Source organism: Phanerochaete carnosa (assembly GCF_000300595.1).
Source record: "Phanerochaete carnosa HHB-10118-sp unplaced genomic scaffold PHACAscaffold_1, whole genome shotgun sequence".
In the NCBI taxonomy this organism is placed as follows: Eukaryota; Fungi; Basidiomycota; class Agaricomycetes; order Polyporales; family Phanerochaetaceae; genus Phanerochaete; species Phanerochaete carnosa.
This window is the reverse complement of record NW_006767628.1, coordinates 5,389,495-5,404,600: the sequence shown is the minus strand read 5'-3', so window position 1 is coordinate 5,404,600 and position 15,106 is coordinate 5,389,495. Positions and strand designations below refer to the sequence as shown.

At 52.0% G+C, this 15,106-nt stretch overlaps 5 protein-coding genes across 5 annotated transcripts; 2 read left to right on the top strand and 3 right to left on the bottom strand.

Annotated features, from left to right (window-relative positions):
* Window positions 1-531: 531 nt before the first annotated feature.
* Window positions 532-1,042, top strand: PHACADRAFT_204920 (uncharacterized protein; the record flags this gene model as incomplete). The annotated part of the gene is made up of 2 exons (XM_007391105.1): window positions 532-719; window positions 794-1,042. The coding sequence occupies 2 exons, from the start codon at window positions 532-534 to the stop codon at window positions 999-1,001; spliced, it is 396 nt and encodes a 131-aa protein (XP_007391167.1). The 3' UTR covers window positions 1,002-1,042.
* Window positions 1,043-1,245: 203 nt separating this feature from the next.
* On the bottom strand, window positions 1,246-4,664 carry PHACADRAFT_248605 (uncharacterized protein). Its single transcript, XM_007391104.1, has 6 exons — window positions 4,325-4,664; window positions 3,679-4,273; window positions 3,315-3,625; window positions 2,436-3,266; window positions 1,694-2,380; window positions 1,246-1,640 (listed from the first exon to the last, which is right to left on the bottom strand). Exons 3-6 carry the CDS (start codon window positions 3,408-3,410, stop codon window positions 1,320-1,322), a joined length of 1,935 nt encoding a protein of 644 aa, XP_007391166.1. The 5' UTR covers window positions 3,411-3,625; window positions 3,679-4,273; window positions 4,325-4,664; the 3' UTR covers window positions 1,246-1,319.
* A 777-nt stretch (window positions 4,665-5,441) lies between these two features.
* On the top strand, window positions 5,442-7,434 carry PHACADRAFT_248603 (uncharacterized protein). Its single transcript, XM_007391103.1, has 7 exons — window positions 5,442-5,487; window positions 5,542-5,581; window positions 5,636-6,039; window positions 6,096-6,496; window positions 6,547-6,869; window positions 6,918-7,029; window positions 7,084-7,434. Exons 3-7 carry the CDS (start codon window positions 5,662-5,664, stop codon window positions 7,376-7,378), a joined length of 1,509 nt encoding a protein of 502 aa, XP_007391165.1. The 5' UTR covers window positions 5,442-5,487; window positions 5,542-5,581; window positions 5,636-5,661; the 3' UTR covers window positions 7,379-7,434.
* Window positions 7,435-8,664: 1,230 nt separating this feature from the next.
* On the bottom strand, window positions 8,665-9,507 carry PHACADRAFT_85035 (uncharacterized protein; the record flags this gene model as incomplete). Its single annotated transcript, XM_007391102.1, has 1 exon — window positions 8,665-9,507. One exon carries the CDS (start codon window positions 9,505-9,507, stop codon window positions 8,665-8,667), a length of 843 nt encoding a protein of 280 aa, XP_007391164.1.
* A 378-nt stretch (window positions 9,508-9,885) lies between these two features.
* On the bottom strand, window positions 9,886-11,998 carry PHACADRAFT_248598 (uncharacterized protein). The gene is made up of 8 exons (XM_007391101.1): window positions 11,925-11,998; window positions 11,858-11,874; window positions 11,655-11,802; window positions 11,458-11,603; window positions 11,191-11,406; window positions 10,667-11,138; window positions 10,541-10,610; window positions 9,886-10,393 (listed from the first exon to the last, which is right to left on the bottom strand). Exons 1-8 carry the CDS (start codon window positions 11,939-11,941, stop codon window positions 10,037-10,039), a joined length of 1,443 nt encoding a protein of 480 aa, XP_007391163.1. The 5' UTR covers window positions 11,942-11,998; the 3' UTR covers window positions 9,886-10,036.
* Window positions 11,999-15,106: the final 3,108 nt, after the last annotated feature.

Genomic DNA, 15,106 nt, shown 5'->3' with positions numbered 1-15,106 from the left:
GAGACATGAGGGATACCGTCAACTCAACGTGATATTAAATCATACCAGTATCCTTGTACTACGGACAGTGCCCTCAACCGAGCAGGCAGCTTCAGATGCTTCTGCGGTGATCAATTGGAACTAGTAAACACATATTTAGAGTTTATAACATAGTTTTATGTTATTAACATGTGAAAAACACGTTTCTCACTTGTTTATAATGTGTATTTGATGTGATGTGAGAAACTGTTAATAACGGCAGTGCGAAGCAGCTCCGAGAGAACCCTTGCTTTACACACACGCAAGAAATTTGGGCGAGTTTCTCACCGTATACTATAATGCAGAAGCCGTTGAGCAAGTGAATGTGCAAGCTGCCTTCGTTTTCGATTCACCGCCCGATGGTGAACCATGCCTTCATAGTCGCACTCAACCGGTTCTCTCTGCTTCACTACGCTTATCCTGGCACAGTTACCCAGAGAGATGGAGGAGCAGCTAGGGACAAAGGCAGAGAGGCAGGCCTTGATCTGAACATACCTGACATAGCCTCCACCGATGCCCGACACACCTCAGGTTGTCTATTGGACTCATCAACTCATTCTTTCCCCTGGACTGGAGAGATTTTCGGTCGTCTTCCCTGAAGCACTGTCTCGTGCGACAGAGCATCTCGGGCTGGACCATCAGCCCTCGTGGTTTAACCCCAGACCCAGGAAGGGCAATGCCGCTACGTTGAGGAGGGTCGGGTAGTTGCTTCAATGCGATCAGGTGCGTTGAGATAGTCCTCGCCTATTTCTGTGTCTTGACGCCGTGCCGTCAGGAACGGGCCAACGAAGGTCTCGACAGCACGAGCGAAGGTGGAAGCGGAAGCTTTCGCTCAGCTGGCGGCGGCGGATGCTCTGACCCCGCCCAACTCAGAGCGCAGCGATGCTATCTACGTCTACGAGGTCGAATCCACGTCCACTAGTCCATCTATACCCAAGATTAAGCGCGGCAGGAATCAGAGGAAGAAGAAGAAGACGACCTAACGGTGTTCGGTGTCGGCTCGTAATCATATTGCTGAGCTGGGCTGAGAGCGGCTGGTTTCCGATACCGTTAAAGCTGAAATCGAGCTTACCTTGTCGTAAAGCTCAAGCGAGAATCTGCGCAACGCACCCTCCAATCTGAATTGAGGAGGAACCTTCTTCCAGAGTAGCAAGGAAACAGCAGGTCTTGACGCCACCAGTGAATGTAGTCCATTGCAGCAGCGAGTGAGCGATCGGGAAACCATGAGCAAACGGGTGATTTATTGTGGAAACGAGAGTTCGAAACCAAAGTATGAATTACAGCATGTGAGAGGGACGGATTCATGCGAGTCTCTCCAAGGGCGTAATGATCGTGCCCATCTTTTTGACAACTTTCGGCAGTGTGCTGCGCTGGAACCCAGCACGTGTATTCCATTCCGTACCGATGGGCGTATCCATGTTTCGCTCAAACTGTGCCTTGCTCGTGTATGGAAACGGTAGATCCTTGATGAGATACTTGGATGCTTTCTTGTCGCGCTTCTCTGAGATGATGACGTGCGCCTTCTTGTAGTCCGCACGCGTTGTCGGGTCTACGCCTACGATTTTCTTGACGAGGTAAGGTTTTGGCGGGGCCTTCTTTGTGCCCTGCCCGCCCCAAGAACCCTTTTGATTCTGTAATTAGCGGCAGAGGCGAATAACGTCGCGTGATTACTCACCCAGCCGGGAAGCGTTATGTCGACCTCCTTGGGCGCGTCTTCCTGAATTTCCCGTCGCTTAACCTCCGTAAACTCCTGGATAACATTGTCGCCTGCGAAGGCACGAGCGACCAGCTCCCGTTGCTCGAATGCCTTCACGCCACTTGCGTGACCCTTGCCTTTTGCCTCTAACCGCTCTTGCTCTTCGATCTCACTGTGCGCCTCGTCATCGCTGTCGCCATTGTGGTCGGCCCCGCTGATCTGCGCGCGAGTGTCGGTTTTGTGCCGTGACTGTTCGCCCTTCGTCTGTGGCCTCGAAGACCCGGCTTCGACATTCGAGGCCACACCAAGCGTTATGACATCTGTTGCGGATATCTCGACGGCCGCCTCCTCCTTGGCCTTTTCCTTCTCATCCTCGCGCTTCTTGACCCGCTTGCGTAGCTTGACCTTCGACTTTTCCGCGCTCGCGCTGCCTTTGCTGACAGCAACCTCATGCTTTCTCTGACCCGCGCGGCTGGCGCGGTCTTCGCGTGTAACCAGCCACGGGTTCTCAAGCTTCTTGAGTGCAGCCGGTCGCTCGGTAGCAGGAGAGGTGGGGGAGACTACAATTGGCGAGTCAGCTCGTCCGTCGCCTGCAATATCCGTGGACTTCAGCGTGACACTGGAAGTATCGGAAGCTAATGAGGGCAGGGCTCGAGAGAGCTCAGACTGGATGCATGTCTCAGTTTAAGGCTTGTCAGAGAGATCATTTCAGAGCACATACCACGTTACCCGGCTGAAAAGACATGCGGCCGCCCATACGCTGAGTAGAAGCTTCAGGCGGATGAGGTCTATCTTCACCGTCTACCTCATCCTCGTTAGGTATCCGGCCTCCGAGCTCGCGGATGAAGTCGTCTGCGATCTGGTCTACTCGCAACTTGTCCCGCGCCATTGCATCCTTCATGAATTTCATCTCGAACACGCTCTTGCCCTTCTTGTCCTGGGATTCCAGAGTATCCTCGCCCATCCGATTCAGTTGGTGGACCTCATCAAACGCACTCGCCTTAATGCGTGCGGTGCCGTCCTCCCCCTCGATGTCGGTATCGTCGTCGCTTTCGTCGTCGTCATCGCTCTCGTCGCTGCCGCGCCCCTGTATCCGCCTTCGAAGCTTCTCGCCACGGTCCAACATCTCGTTTATGTCGTGACGCTGATCCTCATCAAGCTCGCCGCGAGTCTTCATCGCCTTCGCCCACTTGCCTGTGTTCTTATGGCGCAGAGTCACGCGCTCGCGTGCCCGCTCGATCTCGCGCTTCAGGCGCGCCTCCTCATCGTCTTCATCCCCGTCTTCAAGCTCACCAAGCTTCGCGGCCAGCTTTGCCCTATCTTTTTTCTTGAGCCGCCGATACGTCTTGCTCTTGATCTTAGCAATGCGCTTTGCCTTTGCCTCTGCGCGAAACATGAGCTCGCGCATCTTTGCAAGCTCTGCACGACGTTCGGCAACTTCCTCGATGGAGAGGTGGTTCATCTTCAGCGCCTCGGTCTGTGCAATGTCCTGCTCTCGCATTTTGGCAGACTTCAAAAGCCTATCAACAGCGCTCTCCAGCTCGGTAGTTGGCTAATAGACGTGTTAGGCAACATATCGACAGGTAAAGAGGAAATTTACCTTGAACTTGGCCGCCAGCTCGAGATTAGAAGCTTTCCCAGAAGACTCGGCCTGCAAAGGGAAGCTGAGGTGCTCGGCCTCTTTTATGCGTTTCATCGTAGCACCCCATTTATCAATCTCTTCCTTAGTCTGCTCATATGCGGCTTCACGGTCGAGGCGTTCTTGCGCTCGCTGAGGGAGTGGTGCCGACAGAATCTTCGCTTTGGACGATGAAGAAGCTAGGACCTTTGCAGACTTCTTCAACGACTGGAGACTTGACGAAGATGAGTCCAACGGGGCAAGCAACTCGTCTAGACTAAGCTTGCTTGCACCTAATTTCTGGTTTGAGAACGTCGTTTGTCACAGCGATACCAAAAGAACGCACCTGCCTGTGCAGCGAACTCGCTCTCGACACCTGCTTGTGTCTGCTCTTTCAGCACGCGCCGTCTCCGCTTTCGCTTGTCATCAGCAGCTATTTCAGCAACATCTGCATCTTCTGGTGCCTTGCGCTTTGTACCGGCATCGAGGTTAGTTATGAAGCTTCCCAAGTGGTCCAAAGCAGAGGGATCGGCTTCGTCTTCGTCATCCGAGAACTCATTGAGATCGATACCGACAGATGGCCCCTCATCTTCGTCTTCATCCTCTTCTTCACTGCCCTTCTCTCCCTCCTCTTCGCTCTCCTCGTCCTCACGTCGTACACGGTCATCTTTCTCTTCCCTCTCCACCTCGCCTATGTCATTCGGAACATCCGCTTCTCCTCTGCCGTCCAGGATGTCGAGGACATCAATGAACTCATCTGGGTCGCCTTCCTCTTCCTCTTCCTCCTCGGACTGCCCGACGTCCTCTCCGGAAACATCGCCATCAAAAGCAGGCCCTGGTTCCTCCACATCAATTTCCTCGTTGAGGTCAACCTCTGCAAAACGGACCCCCTTAGCTTTCGATGGCTTGACGGTTCTTAACGGCTTCGTCGACTGTGACTTCTGTACTGAAGTTATAGATGCCGCTTCCTGTAGATACAATTGTGTACACACCTTGCTTCGCGAGAAGTTAAGCCCCGCAAATTGCTCTTCGTCGCTCTGGTCAAATGCAGCATCGCTGTCGATCTCCTCGTCTTCATCGGAGCCAATACGGTCGTCTTCATTGTCTTCTCCCACAAGCCTTGGACGGACTTGTGTCGACACGCTCCCCTCTCCATCGCCATCATCATTACCGCCACCTTGCAGCTCTCCTTTCTCAAGTAGGAGCTTGACCTTCGCCCGTCGCACTTTCTCTGGCTGGTACTCGTAAACGTCTGCAGCTTCCGCCAGTGTCTTGCCCTTCAGCGATTTCCGCTTTGCGTATCCTGCAACATTAGATGTCTTATTCGAAGACGATTTGGCATGTTTTGGTGCGTTTTTTGCCCGCGCCATCGTCCAGGATATCGAGAATGTCGAAAAAGAGTAGCAGGCCGGTGGAGGAGCGCGAGAAATGCAAGCGCTTACCAAAATTTGGGCTTCCCGCCATCAAAGCGTCGGGACGCCACCACGTGTGGTTGTGAAGATCGGGGCGGATCAATTTAGGGTTAAGGTTCAAGCCTGCCTGGGTTGAAGAATGAGCTCTGAAATTGGATAATTGATAGCTGCTGCTAACTAAATCCAAATATTATCTTTCAATCTGCCCCCTTTTATGGCTCTGTGAGCGTGCTATAATCACATGAAAATATGTGCTCCTGAGATGATGCAGTGGTAGTCGCTTCCTGCGGTCGGTGCGATGTACATTCTCCAAGACCCTCTTTAGCTGTGCGAAGTACGATTTAGCGCATATCATAACTGGCTTTCGTCTACTTCTTCTTGCCTCGAGCTCAAGACTTGCGGTATCAAGACTTACCTGTACTTCCTCGAGACACCAGTACTTGCTTGTTGGAGAACGCATCAGATCTCGCGGAATCTTGGCCTAGTAGAGTCGGCACCGCAAATCGGAGTTTAGCCCAATATATTTGCATCTTTCCTCTCTTCTCCGCCGGTTTTTTTTTTGCTTTACGAGTGACCCTCGCAGCCCGCGACAGCCTGGAATAACTACTGAGTTCAGCCACGTGGGCACCGTGATGGTTCCCGAAAAGGGTAGTACGGACACGTCTCGCAGCTACGCTTTCGACTTTCTGGTGCTTTACCCGTATACCATTCACAAACTGTGAAGCAACAACTTATAACTTATGGTATGTCCTACGTGAGTGCTAGAATGGAACCGGATGGGCTAAATCAAGTTATAGGTCGTGCTAGCCGCGTCAATATGCACGAAGGCCGGCAAAGGTTACTTCAATCCCTCCACATTTTGCTGCACTTCCAACTGAAAGTACAATCTAGCCGTCATATCTCGCCAATTCAGAGACATGTCTAGAGCCCGCATAGATTCCCTGCTTGCCTCCTTTCCAAAGGTTATCCCGACCAATACTCAGCACACATCCGTCGAGACTGCGGACGTCCGCTATGTGTATCAACCTCTAGAAGACCTCTACATCCTGTTGATCACGAACAAAGCGTCGAACATTCTGCAAGACATTGAGACTCTGCACCTCTTTGCGCGCGTCGTCTCTGATATGTGTCGCAGCGCAGACCAACGTGAGATCATCAAAAACGCGTTCGAGATCCTTGAGGCATTCGACGAGATTGTAAGCGTTGGGTACAGGGAGTCAGTGAACCTTATGCAGGTTAGGAATATTTTGGAGATGGAGAGCCACGAGGAAAAGATTCAGGATATCATCGCAAGGGTGCGTACCATACGCTGTCTCTTGGATTCGCCGCGACTTATTGAGCTGGAACGCAGAACAAAGAAGCGGAGGCAAAGGAGGAACTCAAGCGTCGGGCAAAGCAACTAGAGATGCAGCGACGGGAACAACAACGACGTGCGGCAGCGGGTGGTCCCTCGGGGGGCAGCTACCTTGGCGGCGGCGTCTCTGGTTACGCGCCGGTACCTCAACGCTACGATGCCCCCACACCGGTGCGCACGGCATCTCCAGTACCTTCAACTCTGCGCACACCTGCGTTCAAGGGCAGCGGTATGAAGCTCGGCAGCAAAAAGACCACGCAATCGCAGCTCCTAGATGCACTTGGTGGCGAGGCGCTGCTTTCCGAGGACATGTCCGCCCCTGCTTCGCCTGCGCCGCAAGAGCCGGCTTCTCAACCTAAAGACGAGAGGGGAAGCTTACCAACTGTTGAGCCGGAAAGGTGTGCATATACCATGTCCTGGTGGCCTAAACCTCATGTATTTCCTCCAGTGTGCACGTTGTCACTCGCGAGAACCTCTCACTCGAACTTGTTCGGGAAGGTGGCCTCAACAATCTGGAGCTCAAAGGAGATATGAACTTGCAGATTTCGGACGCGGCCCTTGCCAAGCTTAGACTCACGCTTGCCGAGCCTGCGACGGCCTTCGGTCCTGAACTACAGTACAAGCAGCACCCATATATTGGCAAGTTTGCTGCGAACAAGGAACGCGTGATTGCCTTGAAGGACTCCTCGCGATCGTTCCCCGTTGGTCAGTCGCTCGCCGTACTCAAGTGGCGATACGCCGGTAAAGATGAGAGCTACGTCCCATTGTCCAGTACGTCCTTCCGGTTCACAGGTTTTTATCATCCTAAACATGCCTCAGTCAACTGCTGGCCAACCCCCTCGAACGACGGCACTTGCGACGTCAATATCGAGTACGAGTTGGAAAACAGCGGTCTTATTCTGCATGACGTCGTCATTTCGATCCCACTTCCGTGAGTCTTGAGCAGAAGTGCAATAAGGATATTGACCCATCTTGATCTGATTAGCGACGGCTCTTACCCTACCGTGTCCTCGCATACCGGTGAATGGGCACTGAACTCGACGAGCCACGCCATCGACTGGATCGTGGGTCGCGTCGACCCGGAGCAGAGTTCCGGCACGCTCGAATTTACTGTCGGCGGCGACGACGCTGGCGCGTTCTTCCCCGTCCGAGTCTCATTTGTTGCACAGGGTAGTATTGCCGGTGTCCGCCTCGCGTCTGCCACCAAGGTCGATGGCGGAGAGGAGGTCACCTTCTCGGAGGATGCGAGCCTCGTTGTCGACAATTACACTGTCGTTTGAGTTGGTACTGTCTGAGAATGTAAATCAAATTGAGAATATTAGCTGGCTAGATTCTGCGAAATATTGTTGATTATGGTGGCTTCGCCCTAAGTTCTTGCAGAGCGCGGCAATAATTGATGCGCCTCGCCTGAGTCGCAGTGCAGCACCCTGCGACGACTGCGTTCTCTTAAGATATTCCTTCTATAATGTATCCAGCGCCAGGAGGATAAAGGCTGTGGCGCTCAGCACGCTGCAGTAGATATGTCTGCAGTGCCGACCCTGGCTACGCGGCGCAACAGCGACAACGTGCTGAGTCAATGCACAACTTCAGGCTAATTGTCAAGCAGAACACAGCTATCACAGTGATATTCATGCGGCGCGATTGGCCGGCCAAGGCGCGAATTCTCTTCGTTGATTTACTGATCCAAGCAGCGTCAGTTTGTCATGTCACTGCATGGCTGGACATGCTATTAGGCCCCAAAAAAGCAACGTTTGGCGATCTGCCAAAGTAACAAAGCATCCAACATTCGAGACTTAGCATCCACAGACATCAAAGCATCATGGTTCTGACTGAACAGATCACTTTCTACTCTCACATTGTACGTCTGGGTTCTCTCTAGGGACTTTTGGCGCCGACGTGTAGTGTGGAAGTCGAGTTAGCCCCAGTCGGTCCGCCCATGCCTTGGTGGCACTCTGACGGTCTGATGGAGCTGGGGCAAAGAGATTGCTTCCAAGAGAGCGGGGCAGAACCTAAGAGCGAGGGTATAGTCACAAAACAGAGTCTCGTGGCAATCGCCCGACATGCAATTGGCCCAGGCATCGGCATCCTCAAGAAATACGATGAGAAAGATGCAGTACATGTAGTCCGAGACGGAACCGCACAAGAACTAAATATCGAATGTGTCAGCAAAGTCGTCTATCCATAACTTCGGATTAACATTCGGGAGCCAGTCTCGGAAGACGCGATCACGACACTCGAGAGACTCCATGGCGTGTTTGTCCTCCTTGTAGACCTGACATTGGACGTTGAACCGCTTGAGAGATGCGAACCGGGAGCTAGAAAGAACGGCGTCAAGCGTTGCTATGCGTGCGAACTTGGTCCAGTCCGTGTCCGTCGCATCGGAGGTGGAGAAGATGAGGGATAGATCGCTCAAACAGTCATGAGCGATGGTGGATAGCAGGCCGACGATGCTCAAGCTAAACCGAGACGCGATGATGCGCAGCTTTTTGAGCGAGACCCCTGCTAAGAAAATGTCTGCTGGGATTGATCGACATCGTGAGTTACAGACCGTCAAAGAGCTAAGAAGCTACACACCCCCGCCGAGAGAAATGGTACCTCCACAATCTAATACAAGCGTATCCAAAGCACTATCCTTGGCGAAGCACGTCAAGGTTTGAATATCGTGAGCAGTTTCACACATGGCTGTACGCAGGTGGAGTTTACGCAAGGATGCGAGTGTTGGTGTGTTGCGCAACCAGCGCAGCAAGGCCCCCATCCAAGGCCCCAAAGGATGGCACCGGAGGCGCAGTGTCGAAAGCATGATCCCGGACATGCCGAGAAGCTGCAGATCAGCGTCCGCAACCACGATCGGTTGCGCCACGCCGAAGGAGATGAAGTTGAGTGCGAGATCCGTAATGCACGGTAATGCGAGAACCAGGCGTATAAATGCCGCAAAGCTGTCGAATTTGCAGAGGGTCAGGTCGAGGCTGGTAACGGTATGTCGAGCTATGGAGAGCAGTTCTGGTAAGGCCGGGTGAGAGAGCTGCATGGAACGCAGGAGTAGCTTCCTCAAGTTGAAGAGCATCGGAAGTAGTGCCCGCACGGTCTGAATCACCCAGTCTGGCACTGGATTTGACGAGTCCAGCTGGAGCTCCCTGACAGCACTGCGGATGTCCGGGTCACGTTGGAGGGTGGAGATTAGGATTTCGGCGAATTTGCCTGTCCGTACGGTGACGCGTCTGAACAGGTGGTAGCGACTACGACGAAGGAAGGCTCGGCAAGTGGTTGCGCACGCCTTCAAAGTAGACAAATCGTCCGCAGTTGCGTCGACTACGAGGTCCCAAATTTCCAGTGGAACGAACTTTTGGAGTCCATCATAGGATAGTGGGGAAAGTCCTTGGCTGTTCTCTACGTGCTCAACAGCAACCATTGTAGAAACCAAGGGCGGGCAACTGCTTGAACGGCAGAGAGATGGTGATCTGCTTCGACGTGTGATGTAGAACGGCGGCAAGGGCTAAAGCTGACTGTGAAATGAGCTAAATTTCAGCTGCTTGATGTCACCTACCTCCAAAGCTGAATAGCACGCGTACGGAATATAGTAACGGGCAAGTTAAGACCACAGCTAGAGCAGCTTGCATGACGCAAGCGCATCATTAAGCGCTAATTCCCACGCTTTACATTTGTCCCTTCACAGTGTGTACTTCCAATCTCGCTTTCGTCGCATGTCGACTCTCGTTTGACGATAGGGACAACTTATAACCACCTGCAGCTTTGCTGTTTATTGAAGATGCTCAGCACATTATTAATGCAAGTTCCTTTATCCGATCTGGTCGTAGGCAGTGGGTATACATAGCTAAGGGGATGCCCTTTTTTCTTGTGGTATATTGCGATCATGAAGGGGTATACTTGTTACGAGGCATGATGCGAAAAATCGAAGCATGAACCTGGAGCATCCTCTCTTACGTTTGTCGAGTTACCCCAGGTGGGGTCACTTGTGCCGCTGTCTGTCCCGGCAGCGCCTGGTTCGACCCTGCCGGCGGTGTGGCGCGGAATAATCCGTCACAAGCTCGTCCGGCGCGCCAGACGAGCCAGACGAAAAAGTTGACGGTGCGGTGCGCACCGTAAACGAGGTACTGGAGCGTGAGTAGCACGCCCGCGGCGCAACACATGACAAGCACGGCGACGCTCCATGCACCCCATGCGACGGCAAGCAGAAATGCGAGCAGCGCGCAAACGGCAACAAGTAGACAGAGTGTTGGGAACCTGCAGGTGAGGCAGAAGAAAAAATATGTGCCGTACACGTCTTGCGCAGAACGCTGAGTGCATTTGTCAGCCAGTCCTCTGGATGAGACATGGAGACGGTACGTACCTGGAATTTTGTAGCATCAGAGCCGTTGTAGACCACTAAGAACCAGACGTCCACCACGAGGCCAACACCAGATGCAATAGCCCCCACGAATAACTGCTTTCAGTGCAATGCTATCGATATCAATGAGCGTCGGCGTCGAATATCCAAAGACCGCAGCGTTCAATCTACAAATTACGCCAATTGAGCGATAAAGCGGAGCAGTAGTTAGGTTAAAACTTACGCAGCCATCGCCAGCAGGCAACCCCCGACGGCATACCACTCTGTCGTTAGTCGCCCGAGAACGCTAGCGAAGTCACATCCAGGACCCGACATTTCGCGAAACGGTGCAAACATGTCCACCATGAGCTTTATGAGAGACAACGGCCGCTGCTCCTCTGGCGATTCACCAATGTGTTGGGGAAGGATTGCCGGGCAATAACTGTCCAGATCGTCCCCGAAAGTCATCTCAGCCTGGTATTCCGTTTCAAGACCGGTCTCAGCGTAATATGAATAGTACTGCTCCTGGTGGGGGGGAGGCGTAGCTGGTCTGGATGACTCGCTGCTTGAATAACAACTAGCTTCGTCGTCTGAGTCGAGAGAGTAAGGCTTCAACTTTGTTCGCTTGCGCCGCTTCTTCAGACCCGATGCGCTAGTATCAGGAAGAATGTCCGGGATATCGACAGGAGATTTATCCGTGCATGGAGCCGGTGTAGCTGTAGTGGAGGGATGAGAACACGAGCACTACAGATAGGGTGCCTGACTCACTGTTCCGGCTTGCGTCCGACAAAAGCTCTTCCTCAAAACCTTCCTCATCGCACACAGAGTCGTCTTCATATGCAACCAGCGTCGTCTCCGAAGTGAGTGAAGGGGACAATGGTGGTGGGCGTAACCGGGCAATTAACGTCGCGCTGTTCGCTTGACGTGCCTTAATAGATGGATTGCGCTTCTGTGGTGGTGGGCACCTGAGACTTATTCCGACATCTGCAGTCCGATGTCAGTGGAGTACGACAGGACACGTGGCAAGCGGCTCACCTGCTTCAGAGTGTTTTTGCATACGTGACAACTCGCAGAGCGTAACATACGCAGAACCAATGAGATGAGGTTTGCGACCCTTCTTTTTGGTGCGCGCATGATGCCAGACTTTGATATCAAGCTTGGAATGACGGTCTACATCGTACCTATGCCACTTGTTAGCCTACGCGTAGACTGTTGTGAACAGCCGAACACACAAGACGAGAGGCAACTTCAGATTTGGGTTCTGCCCATCACAGCCGAGGTCTGTGCTGTGACTATGGGCCATTCCGACAACCGAGACTGTAACTCGGGGACGCCATGACTTGTCTTGACGAGCGAACGGGATGCCCTGCATCCGTACGACTGGTGCATCGCTGTCAGTCACAAGTGCTCGTTTACCGAAAAGAGATGAACGTACTAGTCAGATACCAAGGCCTGAAAGACAATTCAGCACGACAGTCGAGAGAACGATGCGGGGTACTTACTCGCCAGAATGTGCCATGGTGCTTTTGGTGCACTCAAGTGGTGCACGAGCTGAGATGCGTACGTTTCCAAGGCCAGAGGAGATAGAAGGTGGCAAATAGGATGAGTTGTAGGCATGTGGACAAAGTGTGCTCGGGCGCAGACTAAGTACTGCACTTGTATCACAGCCTCAACGGCCTCGCGCTTCGCCGTGATCATCAGAGTTGTCGGATCCCATAGACGTAACGGGCTGTCCAGTGTCCACTGGACGCTGAAAGGAACATTGATGAGGAGTCTGGTTTAATTTGCGCTGCAGACCGGAGGGGATAGTAAAGAGGGCAAGTTAGAGCGAGAAAGTCGCAATAACGTGCAGCCTATTATTTATTATCAGTGACACTTCTTAAATTTGATTTGTCACCGCGGCGGGCGCCTCCCGGTTCCACTGGTAAGCGCATTTTTTTCCGGCGCAAAATTGGCCAAAGACTGATTGAAAAGGGCCCCAACTTTCTCCAGTTTCACTTGAAAACACCGAAGACAAGACTTAATTTCCACCAGTTTTACTACCCTTTTAGCTGGTTTTGCACTGGTTTCCCCTCAGTTTGCGTCAGCGTAAAATCAAGGAAAAGTTGAGCCTTATTTAGCCGCTTTTGTCCAGGTTTTCTCTCGTAAGAAACTGCGCTTATCACCCCGTGTTCGTTCCCTTGCAAGGTTGCCCAATGTTCATCGCGGCAACTTGTTTCCCTGCGGACTGGTAAGTTTTGCAGTGCGTATCTTACAGCGACAGAGCCATGTCGCTAACATCTGATTTATAAGGCGGTACTTCGTTATCTAAGACTGATTGCAATCTCGATGGATGCCGGGCAGCAGCCAGTTCGGTCCAACAGCTCCGTTGCAGACCTCCCTATGGATGTTTGGAACCTCGTCATCGATTGGATCCATGATTTCAGCACACTGAAAGCCTGTGCAGCAACCTGTAAAGCCTTCCTTTGTCCCAGTCGATTCTGTCTTTTCAGGCGTGTCTACTTGAAGAGTTTCCATGACGCAAAGCTGCTAGCTCGTGCCTTGCGGAATGACACAGACAGTCCTGGATTTGTCAGAGAGCTATTACTTGACTTTTACGCCTCCACTAACCCGACGGGACCCATCGCAAAACACCTCTTTCCCATACTTTCTGACATACGAAGTCTGTCCATCCGCGCGCCCCTACTGATTTATCCATCGTTCTACACATCACTATCATTGGTCAGCCACACCATAAAAGCTCTGTGCTTGTATCACAGCAAGTTCAAAGACTTCTTACATTTTGGCCGCCTCATCATGGCGCTGCCCTGGCTCAGCAATTTGGCTCTTTACTGCCCTGAATTCAATAATACTGATCTTGCACAAAGCCACAATGACACAGAGCTTTCAGCGATTTGTCTCTCCACAATTGACTTTATGGATGGCTTTGTGGATTCCTGCACAAAGCCTTTGATGCTTTGGTTGTCCAAAATGTTGGCACTGCAGACACTGCGTAGGATGTACATCAAGCCTATCGTGCAACCAACAGGTGCCATCCAAGACTTCATATACATGGCAAGATAATCCACATTGTCTTGTGCTTAATGTCGACTGGCTACAGGGTGCGTCATATGAGCTTCAGCCAGTACTATAGTACTGTTTATCTAACAGACCATACGGAACCTCTTCTGTTCCCTTATGCATTCGCAATCCAGAGCCTGAAAGTATCGGTGGGCATTCATTGTATCAACATATGCGTGGATCTGGTCCGCAGTCTGCCTCCCAGCACCCTTCACAATCTTTGCTTCATATTTGTTATGGGAAGCATGGGGTCATTCTGACTCCACTCCAGCATCCGTAGACTGGAGCGTGTTTGCACAAATCACGTTGTTTGATGCCGTGCTGGCACAGCCCAAGTTCTCATCTCTGCACTGTCTGAATATCCAATGCTCTCTGTACAAGAATCCAGTTTTGATTGAGCCGTCGCGGCAGGAGTGCGGCGAGTATATTCTGAAGGAATGGTTACCTAATGTTAATCTGCGTATCTGGACTGACAATTTTGGGGGTTTGTTCCACGTAGAGCCTGCGCGATTGGCATGGCTCTAGACTGTGCGAGCTCTTCTTCTGTCTTGACATCTTTAGTATTGCAACAACCTACTATACATTGTATTACATCGTGGCCCAAAATTTGTGTGGCATAAGGAACCTAACCGGGTATGTACTGCAGCTGTCCCGCAGAGGATTCATATGGAACCATTTCACTTAGTGTTTTCGTTGCAGTAGAGGTCCCGTGCGCGCAGCTTACCATCAGTAAGCACAGTAAGCACAGTCACAATTATGTCAATATTGACCGTGCAAGCTTCCCCAGCAAAGTGCTCACCACAGCCATGATCTGCTCCTTGCAAACTGGCAGCAGCTTTGGGGTGCGCATCACTCAGTAACAGAATGGATGACTTTAATATCCTAACATCCAGAACCGCCTCAGAATAGCTTTTCTTGAAGCAACACCCGCAGAACTCCAGGGTGCCATAATCTGTCGCTGCGGAGAGTTACGGCGGAACTTACCCTGTTGAAGCGCCTAGTGGCTCTGGCTCGGCGTTCCGCCCGGCATGGACTTAAGGTGGACATATTAGATTAGGCGCTGCTAATACGTAGATAGTGATTGGACAATCATATGTAGTGCTCCCACGCACGAACCTCTTTATGGCAGGCTTCCCCATTCTAGCGGACTTTCAATTTTGCTTCCTTTTTAGTATATAAGGACTCCTCTCGCATCCCCACTCTGCGTGCTCTTTCTCTTTGCACTCAGAGTAAGTCCCTTCGTCGCCCTTGCGCAGTATGCACTTATGCTTACGCCCTGTATAGCTAATCCCCCGTGTGTATTAGGTTAGATCTATACAGCGTGCTCTTTCCCTTCGCACTCAGACTAATCCCCCGTGTGTATTAGATCGTGCCTGCGTGCCACTCGCCAGTTCGCGCTCGCGCAGCCCAGTTGTCGTATCACGACAATAGGTTATGAGCCCCGGCTTGTAACTGGCCCCCATCTACCCTCCATCCCTCACGAGTCTTCACTCGGAGAGATCCGGCACCAGCCGCACATTTGCTCCATGACACCTCAGGGTCTTTACCCCAAGTGTTACTCCACATCGCAACACGGACACTAGAGATCCTCTAGTGCATGTCTAGTCCATCTGCATCACGCCCA

What these genes read in the sequence shown, in the direction of transcription:
- PHACADRAFT_248605 (XM_007391104.1), bottom strand. Translation starts at nt 3,410, where the DNA reads ATGAAACGCATAAAAGAGGCCGAGCACCTCAGCTTCCCTTTGCAGGCC. An exon ending in AGCTGGCGGCCAAGTTCAAG is followed by an intron (nt 3,267 to 3,314) that starts GTAAATTTCCTC and finishes CACGTCTATTAG; the next exon opens with CCAACTACCGAGCTGGAGAG. An exon ending in CTTTTCAGCCGGGTAACGTG is followed by an intron (nt 2,381 to 2,435) that starts GTATGTGCTCTG and finishes ACATGCATCCAG; the next exon opens with TCTGAGCTCTCTCGAGCCCT.
- PHACADRAFT_248603 (XM_007391103.1), top strand. Translation starts at nt 5,662, where the DNA reads ATGTCTAGAGCCCGCATAGATTCCCTGCTTGCCTCCTTTCCAAAGGTT. An exon ending in CCAACTGTTGAGCCGGAAAG is followed by an intron (nt 6,497 to 6,546) that starts GTGTGCATATAC and finishes TATTTCCTCCAG; the next exon opens with TGTGCACGTTGTCACTCGCG. An exon ending in GTCATTTCGATCCCACTTCC is followed by an intron (nt 7,030 to 7,083) that starts GTGAGTCTTGAG and finishes TGATCTGATTAG; the next exon opens with CGACGGCTCTTACCCTACCG.
- PHACADRAFT_248598 (XM_007391101.1), bottom strand. An exon ending in TGCCTGCTGGCGATGGCTGC is followed by an intron (nt 10,611 to 10,666) that starts GTAAGTTTTAAC and finishes CGTAATTTGTAG; the next exon opens with ATTGAACGCTGCGGTCTTTG. An exon ending in ATAGCATTGCACTGAAAGCA is followed by an intron (nt 10,394 to 10,540) that starts GTTATTCGTGGG and finishes AAATGCACTCAG; the next exon opens with CGTTCTGCGCAAGACGTGTA.